This window comes from Protopterus annectens, chromosome 5.part0, assembly GCF_019279795.1.
Source record: "Protopterus annectens isolate FY-2018-M chromosome 5.part0, PAN1.0, whole genome shotgun sequence".
Taxonomy (NCBI): domain Eukaryota; kingdom Metazoa; phylum Chordata; order Ceratodontiformes; family Protopteridae; genus Protopterus; species Protopterus annectens.
Genome location: NC_056735.1, coordinates 144,674,801 through 144,692,357, shown reverse-complemented (window position 1 = coordinate 144,692,357; position 17,557 = coordinate 144,674,801). Strand labels below are relative to the sequence as shown.

Here is a 17,557-nt window from a genome sequence, read left to right as displayed (position 1 = left end):
GACAGCAACCGACGCAGGACCCAAGACTTTGTTATTCAGGCCGACTGAGGGCAATCTACCAGCAGATTACCCAAATGTAATGACTGCAACAGTGAATACACTTGACCATCCACATTTATGGTAATTGTACACAACTGTACTTTCGGGCCTCAGGTAAAAGAGACTCTTACCAGATGTGAATAGGATGGCAAAAAACTCTGCTGTGGGAGTACATTTTTCTGCTCCATTTAGGCCCTATCCTAAAGGCAAAAAGAGTGGGAAAATGTGGTTCCGGAAATCTCGGGGATCTTCTCCTGATGCACGTGGAATTTTCCCCCAGGGGCAGAGGGGAAAATAACGGAAGACGCCGGCCTCACGGCGGGGGCCCGCAGAATCAGGGTGACAGAGATTCCTTCTCTGGTATGCCCTTCCAGTTCTCCTGAAGGGAGGCCCGACTGTCTGACTCTGGAGACAGTCTTGGAGGAGATCATCCTTGGACCAAAAGCCTGGCAGACAGTCACAGAAGATACATGGGTACTATCCATAATATCCGGAGGTTACAATATCCCCTTCTCCATACTTCCCCTGTCAAAAAGACAATACTCTATCCCAGATGTTCCACCCAGTCTTCGGGATTAAGCATACCTAGAGGTTCAAAGGTTGCTAAGAAAGAGTCATCCAGGAAGTCCCCATAGACCAAATCAGATCCGGAACTTATTCACGGTTCTTTTTAGTTCCAAAGAAAACGGGACTTGAGACCCATTTTGGATCTCAGCAGGCTGAACAAGTCAGTCAAGAAAACAAATTTCCGGATGGTGACATTGCAGTCCATTCTTCCCTTTCTGGGAAAGGACAATTGGATGTGCTCTGTCTATTTCCAGGATGCATACTACCACATAAAAATGGACAGACGGTCAAGGAGATGTCTATGCTTCTGGCGGGGAACCAGTCACTATCAGTTCAGAGCTCTGCCCTTTGGTCTCACCACAGCCCCCCATGGTGTTCACCAAATGCATGGCAGTAGTTGAGGCTCACCTAAGGTGTCAAGGATTCCGTGTGTTTCCATATCTAGACTGGCTCCTTATTGCCACCGCCGAGAATCAACTAATCAAGGTGAGAGAATACTCGATCCACTCTTGTTCTCAACTTGGGATCACCATAAACTACGAAAAATCTGCCTTACCACCTTATCAATATATTACCTTTATAGGGGCAGATTTAGACAAGGGCCATGATAGTAAAGCTGCCGCAAGAAAGAATATTAACGATACGTCGCCAAGTTGTCATGCTGTTTACACAAAAGAGGATTCAAGCAAGATTTGTCCTCAAGGTCCTGGGTTCTAGGCGGCGGCAATCACCCTGGTCTTCATGGCTCGCTTCCACATGAGAATTCGACAGTGGCTTCTTTTGCACAATGGTCATTCTAGGATTTACCCATGTCACATCAGATTCTGATCATGGAATTCTGCAAAAGGGATCTGGAGTGGTGGCTTCACTCCCTTATGGTGACAATAGGCAGGCCGTTTCTCCCTCCCAACCTGCTGCAGCCACAGTGACCACGGACGCTTCCCAGATAGGCTGGGGGGGGTATTATCTGGGACAGACTGTTCAAGGGACTTGGCAGGAACACGAGTACCACTTGTACATCAATGTCCTGGAGATGAGTGGTGCTCCTGGCGTTGCAAGCACTTCAGGACACTCTGCCTACAGGGACTATAGCAATTCAAATGGACAATAAGTCGTTAGTATGGTACATCAACAAACAGGGTGGAACCAGGTCTTACCTCTTGTGTCGAGAGGCTCTACGAGTTTGGCAATGGGTGATGTCTTCCCAACACTTTCTGGTTGCAGCACACATTCCGGGGAAATCCAGCGTGATAGCAGACAATCTCAGCCGGGCTATCCTGATGCCCCACGAGTGGTCCCTGAAGCAGGAAGTTGTGGACTTGATTTTTCACAAATGGGGCCAGCTATGCTGCGATCTGTTTTCCACCCCCCCTCAACAACGAGTGCTACTTTGCCCAAGTCCCACCACCGGGACAGTCACCCAAGGACGCACTTGTTCATGATTGGCCCCCGGGACTGCTTTATGCTTTTCCACCTTTTCCCCTGATCTCCAAGGTTCTTCAGAAAGCACAGTCGTTGGGTTGCAAGTTAATCCTCATTGCCCCTTACTGGCCTTGTCGGATATGGTATCCATTCCTTTGGCCTCACCTGCAAGGGGAGCCTTGGATCCTGGACCCAGTGCCAGATCTTTTGTGGTATCAGTCGGGGGCTCTCCATCCTTCCATTCAAACTCTCAAGCTCAAAGCTTGGTTTCTCCTCTTCTGGTCTTAGCCAGGCTTCCCAATGTTTCTCCAGCAGTTAAACACATTTTGATTTCCTCCCATAAGCCCTCTACTAGGAGACTTTATGCTAGTAAATGGAAGAGGTTCTTTTGCTGGGCAGGCAAAAATCAAGTTGATCCCTTTACTGCTCCCATTTCAAAGATTCTTGAATTTCTTCATGAAACCTTTGACCAAAGAGCAGCTGCTATCAGAGTTCAGTTAGCTGCCATTTCTAATTTCCATATGGGAGAAATGGGTTCCAGTATCATGTCCCATAGGTTATTCAAGGCATTCCTAAAAGGTACTGCCCTATTAAGACCTCCGATAAGAGAACCCCCCCCCCCCCCCGGAATCTAAATTTAGGATTCTTCCTTCGAACCATCTGCTTCTTGTCCGCTCAAATTTATGACTTGGAAGACCCTTTTCTTGGCTGCAATTAACTCAGCTAGAAGGGTTTCAGAATTACAGGCCTTATCTATTCGTCCCCCATACTTGATTTTCCATAAAGATCGGGTTTCTCTCAGAACTAACCCCTCCTTACCCAAGGTATGTTCTAACTACAATTTGAATCAATCCATAGAGCTTCCTCTGTTCTTCCCTAATCATGGCAACAAGGCAGAGTATAAGCTTCATCAATTTGACGTTCATAGGCAGTTACATTTTTGTTTACACAGGACCAAGGACTTTAGAAAATCTGACCAATTGTTCATATCATTTGCGGACAATAAGAGGTTGTGCAGTCTCAAAGGTGACTTTTTCAAAGTGTCTTTCAGACACTATAAAACGTGTCTACGTGTTGCGTAAACAAAAACTTCAAGGGAAAATTAAAGGGCATTCAACAAGGGCCTTGTCTACCTCTGTTGCCTTTCAAGCCAGATTGCCTTTGGATTCGATCTGTGCAGCAGCTAGATGGGCTAATCCCAGATCTCCCAACCGTTCCAAATTACTCTGTTTTTACCGAGTTTTGGGGTCCAAATGAAGGGGTGCCACGATTCCCGAGTGGCACCCCTTCATTTCCGATTTTTTTTCTTTTGGTTTTCTAAATTTTTAAAATATCCTGCTGTCTGCGCTGACGTCATCATGTGCGCAATGACGTCAGCGCCGTCAGGCTACCAGCCAGTCGGAATTGAGCTCTAGGAGCTCGCATCATCATTCCTGGCTGGCTGGCAGTTAAGTTAATGGCGGGAATTGCAAGCCGCGAAGCTGAAGAACAGAAGAGGTGGACGGAGCAGGGATTAATGGCAGCAGCAGCAGCATGGGGAACAGACAGAAGAGGGCCGGGGAATGGATACAGCGAGGCCAGGGAATGGATGAATACAGCGAGCCCACGGAGCCAGGATTAATGGCGGCAGCAGGCGGGGATACAGCGAGCCCTGAAACGGAGCCGGGAACCCGGGATTAATGGCGGCAATAGCAACATGAGGAACAGAAGAGGCCGAGCACTACTCAGGGACCGGGTAAGGTTACCAGAGAGAGAGAGAGAGAGAGAGTGTGTGTGTGTGTGTGTGTGTGTGTGTGTGTGTGTGTGTGTGTGTGTGTGTGTGTGCTGATTCAAAGTACCACTGCTAGTCTTATCAGATGTGAGATTAAAGGACTGGTCTGTGCAGAGATATTACAGAAGGGGATAGACAAAAAGACTAGTTGGTGGTATTTAATGCAGAGTCATACATCTTGAATCAGATAATGCAAACTTAGTATTAAAAAAGAGACTTGGTACTTGTGGGCATTACTGGTACAGAATGATTCTTATTAATCCCCTACAGCTTGTTAGTGTATGCTTAGCTTAGGTGTTGCAAGTTTCTCTTATAGATGTCAAAAGGCATTTAAAAGCTGGGTAGTTATCTTAGCACTGATTTATTTTGTTTAGTTTAATTTTGCATCATATTTACTCCATTGTTGTGCTTATTGACTTTTATGCTATTGTGGTCAATATTGTAGTGCCTCAAAGCGTTATTTTATATTGCAGCACATTTAGGTTTATGTGTTATAGTTTGTTGGCAAAATGACAAGTTAGAAAGTGGATTTTAGAGCATCTATAAGATATTAGAAATGAACCAGTGTCTAGTCCAATAAATACACATGTTCTTCATATGAAATGTAAAGAAAAAAATTGGACTCTGTTGTATTATTGTGGACAGCTTCCCATCTAAGATATTAGTTTAACCAATGGTTATTGTACAAAGAGACCTATTTTATATTGAAATATCAGCCATATCCGGCAAAAGGTTTGGATGTTAGCTGGTATTTATTTGAATATATGTTTAGTAAAATTTTGGAAATGCTCATATTAGTTTCAGAAATGGTGTCTTTAAGAAACTCCATAGGGGGCTAGTTGAGCACTGACAGAATATTATAAAATTGTTGCTTTCTCCGTACCTCAGTTTGTTTTCCCCTTTGATGCTTTTGACATGATTTTCCTGGAGTTTTAAGTAGAGTGTCAAAGCCGAGTTTTAATAATGAGCAGACAACAGTGTTATGTCATCGTACAAACTTTAGTTGTATGTTATGCATATTTTGTGTGTGTGTGTGAGTAGACTTTTATGATGGAAATGTTCTGAATTGGGCAGTTTTGTCATTATTGGTTCATGCATTTTGTTGCATTGCCTACTGGAAAAATGTTCAAACAATAAATTTAAAATGCGCTCAAATTCTAACAAGTATGCTGTATTATATAAGGAATATAATTTAATAAAGTCAGGTTAGTGTATCAAAGAACACATGTATGTTTCTTGTTTTGTGTGCAAGGGGCCTATGATATGAAAACAGCCCAAAGGTAATTGTTATCTACCATTGGCCAGGTGCATTTTCTTTGGATGTGGTATGGGTTTCAATGCTGTCTCAATGAATGTGAGTTTCAAGGGCAGATGAGTTTTAATGCTAAGTCTATTTTCAATGTGAGACAGTATTGCTTTGTTTAGCAGATGTCTGTTGGTGTTTGTGCATTGTGCAATAAAATATAAATATAAAATCCAAATAATCATTGTAGAAGTAAAGCAGTATGCACATTAGTGTTTATGGTAAATGGGGCGAAATAGCCAGGTAATGGGACATTGGAATGGCTGCAGGGGGACTCTGGTGCCATATTTTGGTTGTCTGTTCTTCAGTTTACGTTTGAAAGCTGGTATCCCACAATTCCATTATAGTGGGTGGGGTTTCGTAATTATGTATGCAAATTTTATGTTAATCCGCGTACAGATTTGTACCTATTTTTCATGGGCCTTGTCCAGTTTTTTAATGTTTCTAGGTTGAAGAGGTATGGCTAATCCTCATACCTTTATCACTCATTACAAAGTAGATTGGCCTCCCGGAACAGGGCATCCTTTGGTTCCACGGTCCTTAAGAGTTTTGTCCAGGAAGCCACCCAAGAATTAGGTGCTGGGAACACTATCCCAAACAGCAAGAATGAATGCAAGATGTGGACAATATAACATAAAGAAGTTATGTACTCACCATAACATTCCATGTTTGTTGTCCTTTATCTCACCTTCCTTCTTGCGTCCCACCTGCCTTCCCCCTTCCTGGAGGATCAAGAGGAATACCTTGTTCTATTGGTTATACTGACTGGGTTTCCTTTATACCATACCTTAGGGTTAGTCTCAGTCTACTACTGTTACTATTGTGGAGGGGTCACACCTTTTTATGTAGGTGTCATTGGATATGTAAAGTAGACTGTATCTCTTGTCTATTTGTATGGTCTTGTGTTGGGTTATCACAAACGAGATCTGGGTAACTACTGCTAGGCATGCTGGGATAAGGGCTAGCCTCGAGCCAGTAAAGGCTCTCGAGCTATAGTATACGGCTGAGTCAGAGCCGAAGATCGGCTCCAAACCCAAACAATAAGAAGGAAGGCGAGATCAAGAACAACAAACCTGGAACACTATGGTGAGTACATAACTTCTTTTTCTATATATTTCTACTCTGAATCTGTCCGTTGCCAAGACAAAATTTTTGATGCTCACCCTTCAGTCCATTCTGCCCTTCTGCAGATGAATGACTGGATGGTACTCATTGAATCTTCAGAATGTGTACCATCACATCAAGGTGAGAACAGGTGCTCCTTGATGGTTCCTTCGCTTCTGGCTGGGAAGTAGTTATTTTCAGTTCAGAGTGCTTCCCTTTGGACACACCACCGCCCGCCGGGTGTTTTACCAAAGTGATGATTGATAGTGGCGGCTCACCTGCAACTGCAGGGGTTTCATGTCTTTCCCTACCTGGATGATTGGCTTCTTTCCACTCCTTCCAGACATAGACTGATTCAGGCCAGGGATTGCCTTCTCCATCTAGCTTTGTCCCTGGGCATTCACGATAAACCTTGCCAAGTTTCATCTTGCATGTGTTCAGGGATTGGACTTCATCGGGGCATGGTTGGGTACTACACAGGGCAGGGTGTTTCTGCCCTCAGACAGGTTGTTGCTTTGTTATCACATACATTGCATTCTACACACCCAGCTCCCCCTGGCAGGTATGGTTCTTCAGGCTTTGGTGTCCATGGCAGCCACGATCATCCTTCTCCCAACCGCACGCCTCCACATGAGGGTTCTCCAGTGGACCTTAGCAGTTCATTGCTCCCCTTTTGATCTCCCCATGTCATAGCCTATTCGGTTGTCTCAAGTTTGCCGGGACTCTCTTCATTGGTGGCTTCAGTCCTGGACCTTTGTCTGGGCCATCCTTTTTTGTTGCCTCCCTGCTCATGTGGGGTGGCGCATTGCTTGGGAAGGATGGTCCAAGGCACGTGGTCTTCCCTGGAGACCAGTCTGCATGTCACAGTCTCTCTCCACATCTCCCTTCCTACAGGGACAATTGCCATCCACATGGGCAATATGTCCATAGTCTTGTACATCAACAGACAGGATGAAACCAGATCTTGCCCCTTCTGCCACAAGGCCATGAGATTATGGGAGTGGGCGATGTCCTCCAACCATTTTCTGGCACAAGACACATTCCAGAGGAGTCCAACATTATAGTGGACAGGCTCAGCAGATCTGTTCTGATGCTCTACAAGTGACCTGTGAATCAAGATCTTCCTAAGGTGGGGTTGTCCTTGCTGCAATTACTTCACCTCTCCTTCCAGTGTGAAGTGCAGTGAGTTTTTCGCTCTGATCCCTGCTCCAGGGGACTCTCCCAGAGACGGTCTAGTCCATGCTTGGCCTTCCTGTCTACTGTGTTTGCTTAGCCTCCTCTTCCTCTTGATTTCCAAGTTTATCCAGAAAGCATGATGGCTGGGGAGCTCAGTCGTCATTGCCCCATTCTGCCCTCATCAAGTTTGGTTCCCCACTGTGTGGTCTCATTTAGTGTCCTCTGTGGACTGGATTCCAGATCTGCTCACACCCGTCGGGGTTCCTCACTCAGATTTAATCAGCCTGAAGCTCAATGCTTGACTGCTGTAGTTTCCGTGATAACCAGGACTCCCAGGCTCTCTTCTCCTGTCAGAAAGATCCTGATTGCGACCCACAAGACAACCTCTAGGAAATCTACTCTAGCAAATGGTAACAGTTTTCGATCTGGGCTTCTTAGCATGACCTGGATCCTTTTACAGTGCCAGTGCCTGCCATTCTGGATTTTTTAGCCCATATTTTTAATAATGGCGCTAGTTTTTCTACTGTTAAAGTTGAGTTGGCAACTATCTAGAATTTCCATGTGGGTGAAAATTTGGCTTCCTTAGCTTCATCAAACCTCTGTAAGGCCTTTTTGAAAGGTACCTTTCTTCTCCAGCCTCCAGTTAAGGACCCCACGCCTCCTTAAGATTTAACCTTTGTGTTTCAGGCCTTGGTTTCTCCCCATTTGAATCAAGCTGCCTCAGTTGATTTGCAATTTTTATCATGGAAGACTAACTTTTTGGTGGCTTACCTCTGCCAAGAGGGTTTCTGAACTTCAGGCATTATCTGTTAAGCCCCCTTATTTGGTCTTTCATAAAGACAGTGTGTCCCTTCAGACCAACCCATCCTTCTTGCTGAAGGCAGTTTTTGAATCGAATATTATCCAGGTTATTAATTCAACAGCGTCCTTCCCAAATTTCCAAAACAAGGTGCTGTCCAAATTACACTTACTTGATGTACACAGGCAGCTGTGTTTCTATCTACATAGAAACAAAGATTTGCAAAATTCGGATCAGCTTTTTCTTTCGTTCTCCAAGCCTCATTTGGGAAAGCCAGTTTCTAAAGTTACTCTTGGACTTCTGAGTGTATTTCTTTAGCCTATTGGTCCAAAGATTTGCCCCCCCCCGGTCCTGCTCAGGCACATTCCACCAGATCAGTCTCTACTTCTGCAGCTTTTTAGTCCAGGGATATTTGTTCTGCTGTTACCTGGTCTTCATCGCATACCTTTACTTCCTGTTACAAATTGGATCTCTTTTCCAGGAGCAGAAAATCCTTTGGCTCAGCTGTGCTCCGGAATATCCATCCATGAGGACCTCTCAGGGTTATAGTAGCTAGGGACTCTGTCCCACAGGTTGAAGATCAAATGAAAACAACTTCAGATAAACTAGTTATGCACTTACCATAACCTTCCATCTGAGTTGTTGCTTTTCATTTGTCTTCAAATGTCCCTCCCTCCTTCCCCCTGCCTTTCTTTTGGGCTGTGTAGTGGACTGGACAGAAGCAGCCGTTTGCTTTCTTGGCTTAAGCTGAATCTCTGTGTATGTGTGTGTGTCGTTCCCATTTTTGGTCAGGAATACAGAGGTTTATGCTGCAATAGGGTTTGTGCTGTTCTGCAACAAACTCGATCTGAGGGGAGGAGGGAGAGTGGAGCATTATGAGTAGGGGAGGACCTTAGATTTTGGATCAGATGCTGGAGCACACAGCAGAGTCGGATCTGTGCCACATCAGAGTCCCACAAATTGAAGACAAATGAAAAGCAGCAACTCAGATGGAATGTTATGGTAAGTACTTAACTAGTTTTTTTCATACCTTAACCAGGCAGTTGCGGGCTGTTAATCCTGGTACTCAGAAATCCTTACTTGAGGGCAGTATCAGCAACACAATTCTGGAAGAAATTTTGTGAGAGTACTGACATAGAGAATGCTTCTCCTTTAGATTCCAACGTCCATAACTCTGATTCTGAGGAAAACTGATCCTGTCTGCATCCTTTGGAGGAGTTTTCTTTCCACGAGACTTATTTCCGGGATGAATGAAGTGTTTTTGTGGGAACAAGTGTATGTTTCCACTGAATTGAGGCGGTATTGAGATTCATAAGTGGATGTTTATCATTCTGCACCCATTTATACTATTTTGCGAGCCTTGGAGGTTGTGTTTAGTGCTGCCTATAATAATCCTGACATTCAGCCTTCATTCCCCAAAAAGGCAGGTACTTTATAAAGTATCTCAACCTAATAAATTCTTGTTTTCTCATTTTAGTAAGAACCAGCTGCTGTCTGTACCTCTTCACAACTGGGAACAGACTGTTGGACAATATGATCCCTTCTCCTTATGGGCAAAGAAGGCAAGGTATTGGACAGACTGGGTGAGAGAATTTTCTCCTTTTCTATTTTAGCTTATAGAATTCTTAAGTACTAGGCAAATATGTGGAAGCTTATTCTGTTTTTAGCAGACAGTTTGAGGGAATAGTCTGCCATACTTCATTTAGAGGGTAGCGCCTTAATGAATCCTGTTATTTCTAATCTTAAGTATCTAAACATGCTTTGAAGAGTGTATGATTGTGCAGACAATGTGCCTAGCATCACTGCTACAGTTCTGAGGTTTTATGCCTGGGTTCATAACCAAATGTTTGCTGATTAAGTAAAATCTGAAATGTTGAGATCTGCTTTATATAAGGAGGTTTCGTTTGACTTTTCTTTTACTCAGGCCTTCAAACAATTTGATAAAAGCATTGGTCTGTAACAGACTCTCGGGTATGTCCAAGATTTTTCAAGCCTTTCCCCCTTTACAGATCTCTGGTATCCTCTTAAAATGCAGAGCTAGCAACTCCTGCCACTTCAGGGCAAACAGTGAGGGAAAAAAGAGACTGCAGGAGGGGAACAAGAAGAAGCAAGCATCTTGTTAAAAAAAAGGGATAGTCTTATACTTCAGAATGACTATGCTGGCATTCTGTCCCCTATCCTCTCTCCTTCTTCTGCAACATCTTGAAATGTGCACCAGAAACTGGCTTTTTACAATCCCCTTTGTCAATACGTTGTTTCAGACTACTAAGTGCAAAAAGTAGTTCAGGGAGATTACAGGCAGTGCTGGAAGGCAAATACCTCCCTTCAGGGGAATTTCTCCTCATCTTCTGACCAAGCAGCCCCCCCCCCCAAGGTTATTTAACACTTGCAAGTAGTGCCTTTAGGTCAAAGGGGCAAAGCTTTCTGTTCTGGAATGTTTCTGGTTCCAAAGAAAGAGCTTTCATTGAGACCAGGTGTAGGTCTTGCCTTTCTCAGTATGCCTTTCCAAAATTCAAAACGCTAACCCTTCAGACTATGTTACATGTTATTCCTTTGAGTGTCATTGTAACATTGGAGCTAAGGGATACTTATCACGTTCCTTAGCTACAGGCTTCAAGAAATTTCTCAAGATTCTCTGCATCTGTGTCACGTTGTCAGTTCTCTCCATCACCCTTTGAGTTATCTACAGCTCCCAGGAAGTTTATAAAGTATCTAGCTACAGTAATAGTTCATTGCAGACTGCAAGGTATTCACATATTTTCTTATTTAGATGACTTGCCTTTGCAGAGTTGTTCCCAGATGTGAAGAGCCCCCCCTAACATGGGTTTTGTCTCTTCTTATCAATCTGGGATCCCAGTCTTCTTTGTCTCCATCACACACAGTTGTCTTTCTAGGCTACCTTTTGGATACCTTTTGGCAAAAGGCTTTTCCTTACACAGGAGAAGGTAAACCAAAAGCAAAGCATCACACAAGTCCCAAGATGCAGATCACAGGTTCTGATTAAGTCTTTATGAAAGGTATTGGAAGAAGGAAGTGCTTAAATTGATTTTTATTTTCGTTAACTGTTAAACTGATTATTTCCTGCATCATGGGACTTGCTTTACTGGAGTGGATACGTTGTTTTTGGTTTACCTGTTTACTTTTAATGTGAGTAACGTGCAGTAGTTTGGTGACTCTCTATCTGGAAATTTTCCTGAGTTTCTCCAGTCAGCCTCAGACTTTTGGAAAAGAATATCGCAGAATTTTAGGGTTCATGGCATCTTTGATTCTCATGATTCCCCTTGCCAGGTTACACATGAAACTTTTTCAGCAGTTTGTGAAAAAAAATACATGGACTCAACATTTCCATCCTGTAGAATTTCTGATTCTAATTTCAGGATTGAATTGATGGATGGAGTCTATCAGTGGCCCAAAATCCAGGCATTTAGTTTTTTTCTTTAAATCCCAAGTCCGTCTGTAATTACAGGTGCCTCATATTTTGCTTTGGGGGTAGTTTCTGTGGGGTAAAGGCACAAGGCCCATGGAACTCTTCAGATAGACCAAAGCATATACATGCCAGAAATGCTGTCTGTGATCCATGCCTTAAAAATCTCCATCTGTGGTTCCAAGTATCACTTCAGGTGATTACAGATAACACCAAAGTGATGCGGTATGTAAACAGGCGGAAAGTGCACCAGGACATATCCTCTGTGGTTGTGGTGGATTGGAAGATATCTCTACTGCATTCTCTAAACCTCTAAGTGTCTTAGATTCAATCATAGCAAAATAAATGGCAGACAAAACAGGACTGACTCTCAAGAATGGAAATTGAACGGGGGGGGGGTGTCTTCCAGGAATTGATCCAGTTGTGGGGAACACTACAAATAGACCTGTTTGCTTCCTTTCAAAACAGTAAAGTGAACAAATTCTGCTCCAGGACTCCTTGTAAGTAAGCCTGGGAAACAGATGCCTTTTCATTCTCATGGTCAGGCATGTTCCTTTATCCATTTCCTCCCTTTCCACTGATACCCAGGGTAATTCTGAAGATTCAGAATGACTCTCTAAAAGTCATTGTGGTGACTCCTTTTTGGCCTAGGCAACACTGGTTCTCCCACCTTATAAAAGTGACCAAAGGAACTTGCCACCAACTTCCTCACTTGTCCTGTGTGAGAAGACTGGAACTTTTCACACAGGACAAGGGAAGTTTGATGCATCCCAATCTCAAAAAAAATTTCCAGTTGACTGGATGATTCAATGTTGATACCTTTTAGGTACGTCTTTCATGAGGATATGCAGCAGGTTACTAGAAAGTCTTATACTGGCAAGTGGGGACATTTTCTAATTGGTGTTTGGACAATAACAATGGTCCCTGCAGGGATTATATACCACTGGTTCTGAAATGTGTGTGACTTACTTTCTTCTGGCCTGTCTTATTCCTCTGTCAAGGTACATCTTGAGGGCATTTCAGCATGCCTGCCCATGGACCATTGTGTCTTCTCTGTTTTTGGTAAATAGTTGCTGAAGAGGGTTATATATCATAGGCCATTTGAAAACAGGTAGAAGCTTCTTGAGATCTTAACTTTGTGCTGGAAAAGTTAACAATCTCCCCATTTGAAGCAGCTCATCAGGTGGATTGTAAGGTTCATTGTATGGAAGATTTACTTGTGATTGCTTGGACAGCTACAAAAAAAGTATCTGAGTTCCCAGTTTTCATGGTAGGCGAGTAATGTTTAGTTTTCCATAGATATAGGTGTTAAGAGCAAATCCATCATTTATGCCCAGAATTGTTTCAGAGTTTACATTGAATCAAGCCATCAAACTCCCAGTATTCTATCCAAATCCTCAGAACCAGGGAGAAAGGATTCTACAAACTCTGGATGTGCATAGGCAGCTCAGGTACTATCTTGACTGAACTGTCATTTAGAAACCAGATCAGGTATTTATTTCTTATGATGGACAAAAAAGGAAAAAAAAAGTGTTCAAGCAGGCTTGTTTCAAGGTGGTTGTCCTCAGCTATTGCCTTTTGTCATCCCACCATAGAAAATCTATTCCAGGCAGTATTAAGGCATATTCTGCTAGATCCTTAGCATCTACAGTGGTGTTAATGGAAAGAGATGGGCTCTAGAAGCATTCTAGGCAGCAACTTGTTTATCTGTATATAGTTTTACAAGGCATTACTAACTGGATGCCTTTTCCATTTCTAAGACTGGCTTTGCCAAGACTCTTCCCTAGTAGCTATTAGATCCTTATCTTTGTAGGTTGGATAGGCTTTGGTAATCAACCCATATAACCAAAAGGCTTCTTCCCCAGTGAGAATGATGAACATAGTACAGTTGTGTAAGTTGCACTTACCAGTAGATTTTTGAATTCCTTACTGCTGCAGTAGCTAACCCCCACCTACCACCCCATATTTTGTGTATAGGTGGTTGTTGGGATATAAACGTTTGCATTACTGTTAGAGGTTCAGGAATAGTAAGCTCTTTCTCTCTCTCTCCCTCTGAGCAGGAAAGTCCTGGAGATTTCTTCACTGTGACTGCTGATTTCCCTCCATTGGGCTGACCAGTCAGCAATCAGATTGAAGGTGTGGAGGAAGCCAGAGCTTTGTAAGATTATTGTATCCTGAGCAAGATGCATCCCATGTAGCCCAAAAGGCTACTTGAAGCAGTAAGGAATTTGAACATCTATTGTTATGGTAAGTACAACTTGCACAGATGTACTTCTTTGTTTAGCCTACCTCAGGTGTAATCTTTATCTTATTATTTCAGGATCCTCTTCTGTGTGCTCTGCATAAATCATGCTAAACTTTCTTTTTTCTGTAACTTTAGTATTGTTCATCGGTTTTCTGTTAATGTATTCGGCAGGTCCTGTATGATCTATACACAAGGTTTTGTTGAATTTTTGAACCTAAAGTTGCAGAGCTTTGCTTTCAGCGTAAATCAGGAAAGATGGGCTGCTGTTCTTTTTTTAAGTATTGTTATGACCCAGATGCTTAATTTTGCAATACTAAAATAATTTGGCTTTGTTTTAGATGTGAACTACCTAACGGAGGAGAAGACATATGAAATTCTGGAGCTATGCAGAGAACGAGAAGATTATTCACCTTTAATCCGTGTAATTGGCAGAGTTTTCTCAAGTGCAGAAGCCATGGTTCAGAGTTTCCGTAAAGCCAAACAACATACCAAGGAAGAATTGAAGTCTCTACAAGGGAAGGATGAAGACAAAGATGAAGATGAGAAAGAGAAAGCTGCTTGTTCTACAACTGCTATGGACGAGGACTCAGCATCCTCTTCAAGAGTAGGCGAAACTACACAAGGAGAGAATAATGTGCAAAAACTTGGTCCTGATGAAGTATCAGTCGACATTGAAGCAGTCCGACGTGTGTACAGCAGACTTCTTGCAAATGAGAAAATAGAACCTGCCTTTCTAAATGCACTAGTGTATTTGTCGCCTAATGTAGAATGTGACTTGACTTACCATAATGTGTACTCTAGAGATCCTAACTACCTAAACTTATTCATTATTGTCATGGAGAATAGTAACTTGCATAGTCCTGAGTATCTGGAAATGGCCTTGCCATTGTTTTGCAAAGCAATGTGCAAGTTACCTCTTGCAGCCCAAGCCAAACTGGCTCGGCTGTGGTCTAGATATAGTGCAGAGCAAATAAGACGAATGATGGAAACATTTCAGCAGCTTATCACTTACAAAGTCATAAGCAATGATTTCAACAGTCGGAACCTTGTGAATGATGATGATGCCATTGTTGCTGCTACAAAGTGCTTGAAAATTGTTTACTATGCAAATGTATTAGGGGGAGAAATTGACACCGATCACAATGAGGATGACGACGAAGAGCCAATCCCAGAATCCAGTGAGTTAACTCTGCAGGAATTATTAGGTGAGGAAAGAAGAAATAAAAAAGGACCCAGAGTGGACCCACTGGAAACTGAGCTTGGTGTAAAAACAATTGACTGCCGAAAACCACTTATTCCTTTTGAAGAGTTTATTAATGAACCACTGAATGAGGTTCTAGAAATGGACAAAGATTATACTTTCTTCAAAGTAGAAACTGAAAACAAATTTTCTTTTATGACATGCCCTTTTATTCTAAATGCTGTTACTAAAAATCTTGGACTTTACTATGACAATAGAATTCGAATGTATAGTGAACGGCGGATAACAGTCCTCTACAGCTTAGTCCAGGGACAGCAACTCAACCCCTATTTGAGACTGAAGGTCAGACGAGATCACATTATTGATGATGCCCTAGTCAGAGTAAGTGTATAAAGTGCAGATTTTTTAATACCTATGTAATGTTTTGATGAAACATAATGACCATATGCCTTCGTTTATGTTGCTGTAGGATCATAACTATGTTTGTTACTGGTACTCTCTTCAGCATTCCAGAATAGTTCCACTTTGGAGGATAATCTTTACTGTAGTTCATTGATGGGTTTTGAAGTGTCTCAGGAATTGAACTCTGAATACACATCTGCCATAAAAACTGTAATTGTTCTCATGAGAGAATGCAGTCTACTGGTTGAGTTTTTTTCTAGCATGTTTTTGTGGCTAGTCTACAAAGCACTTTGAAGGAATTTAAAGGTGGTTGTGTTTGATACTATGGCTGTATATCCTGGTGCCCACAATTTTCAGGAAACTGATATACATGAAATGTGTAGCTCTGTGGTGCGTGAATGTCTTACCCATTGTTTTACTAAATCACGTAATGTCTAGGTATCTTGGATGGTACCAGCATTCTTGAATATCTTTAGCTGTTGCTGAAGTTGACATCTACAGCAACATCCTTCAGATTATGTTGTCACACTGAGAACTTTCTGGCTAGTGCTTTCAAGTTTTCTAATCTTTGTTTTGTTACACAGTCAATGCTTACGTAATATGTTTTAAAGTGGGGACTGCATTTTTTCTTTGTGGTCAGTTTTGCATTTTGTATATAACCTTGGTGGAGAATTCCAGGTGTTTATCATTTAATCACTGCTGTAGTAGCATTAGCTATATGGGTATTGTACTGTTAAGGTTATAACAGGTCCGCCAGCTTCCAGAGCTTTCAGGATACCCTTCACACACCCAACGCATTCATTCTCTCAAGCTGAGCTGACTGAAAATTTAGTTTTGGGGAAACAGCCTTTCAGAGCTTTCTTACTTCTAAAGAGCACTTCTCCTGAGGGCTTTTAATGATCACCAGTCGGCTAATGGTTTTCCACTGCTGGACAGGTAAGTTCCCTTTGAGGGAGGGCTTCCACTTTACTTTTTGAGATAGCTATCTATCTTTTTCTGTAAAACTTATTTAATTTAGGAAAAGGTGTTTTTAATGACTATCATGTGACTTTTAATTATTTTAAAAGGGAGTGTCACTTTTTACTTTTGTGGCTAAAAGTTGTTAAAACTAATTTTAAACTTTTTCTATGGTAAAATTGTTTCATTTTACTTTTGGGAGTTGGGGTAAGTGTTAAAAGTGCTTTATGATTTACATATTTTACCATTTGCTGCTGCCAAGCTTCCATGGAATCTAGCATCTTTTTTGGCTTAGCCATGGAGCAGTGCAAGTTCGTCAGTTCTTCCAACCGCAAGAAAAAAAAAGAAAATTCTTAAACAACCTTTGCCACCACTGCAAGCTGCTGAAGTGTCTCAGCCACAGTGTCTGATCTTTCTGAAGAATAGGGTACACTCAGAAAATCCTGCATTGAATTGCCCTTGAACACGTCCATTTAATTTTCTGTACCAGAGCAGACTCCATTCACATCCTTGATATGTACTGCCAACTGAAGAGAGTGCACAAATCTCTCAGCTATACCTATTTTCAGGCATGATTTACCCCTTCATAAGAGACAGTTGTTTTTGCAAGTTGCGTTCCTATTTTCAGGCTTCATTTATAAATCCAGACAATTTTCTGAACCCCCCCCCCCCCCTCAATACTTTTCAGCTGTACAGATTTTCGCAGAATGTGCAGATTTGGCCTCATATTTTTGGTCCTATGGATAAATTCCACAGGACTGAACAAAGCAGTCCCCAGTTACAGAATGTAATATGTTTAATAAACACCAGTAACGTGAATTGATTACAGCGCTTTCATCCAAACATAAAACTGACTTCAGAACTGTAAACAGAACTTTACTAGAAAGGCTCTCTCATACTCTTATACTTTGCTGTGAGGGAAAGGTTAGTTTGCTTTTTATTTGTTGTATTTTGTATTACTTTATTGCCTTTTTCTATTTTGAATACTGTGATTTGTTTTCTTTACCTTGTGTTTTACTTGTATTCTGGTTTTAATTGCATATTAAAACTTGAAAACAGACCACAGCTCTGTCTGTTGTGAGTCAGGCAGAAATTTTTTCTCCGCCCTCCGACACGGTTACTGTTGTGTTCTTAAACACCACTGTCT

The 17,557-nt window shown here is 42.2% G+C and overlaps 1 protein-coding gene across 1 annotated transcript in view; it reads left to right on the top strand.

Moving 5' to 3' along the window:
• UBE3A (ubiquitin protein ligase E3A) overlaps positions 1 to 17,557 on the top strand; it is a 1,356,883-nt gene that overhangs the window by 720,691 nt on the left and 618,635 nt on the right. Inside the window, exon 4 of the mRNA XM_044071814.1 lies at positions 14,189 to 15,432. Coding sequence (XP_043927749.1) covers positions 14,189 to 15,432 — 1,244 coding nt within the window. The remainder of the gene's footprint in view (positions 1 to 14,188; positions 15,433 to 17,557) is intronic.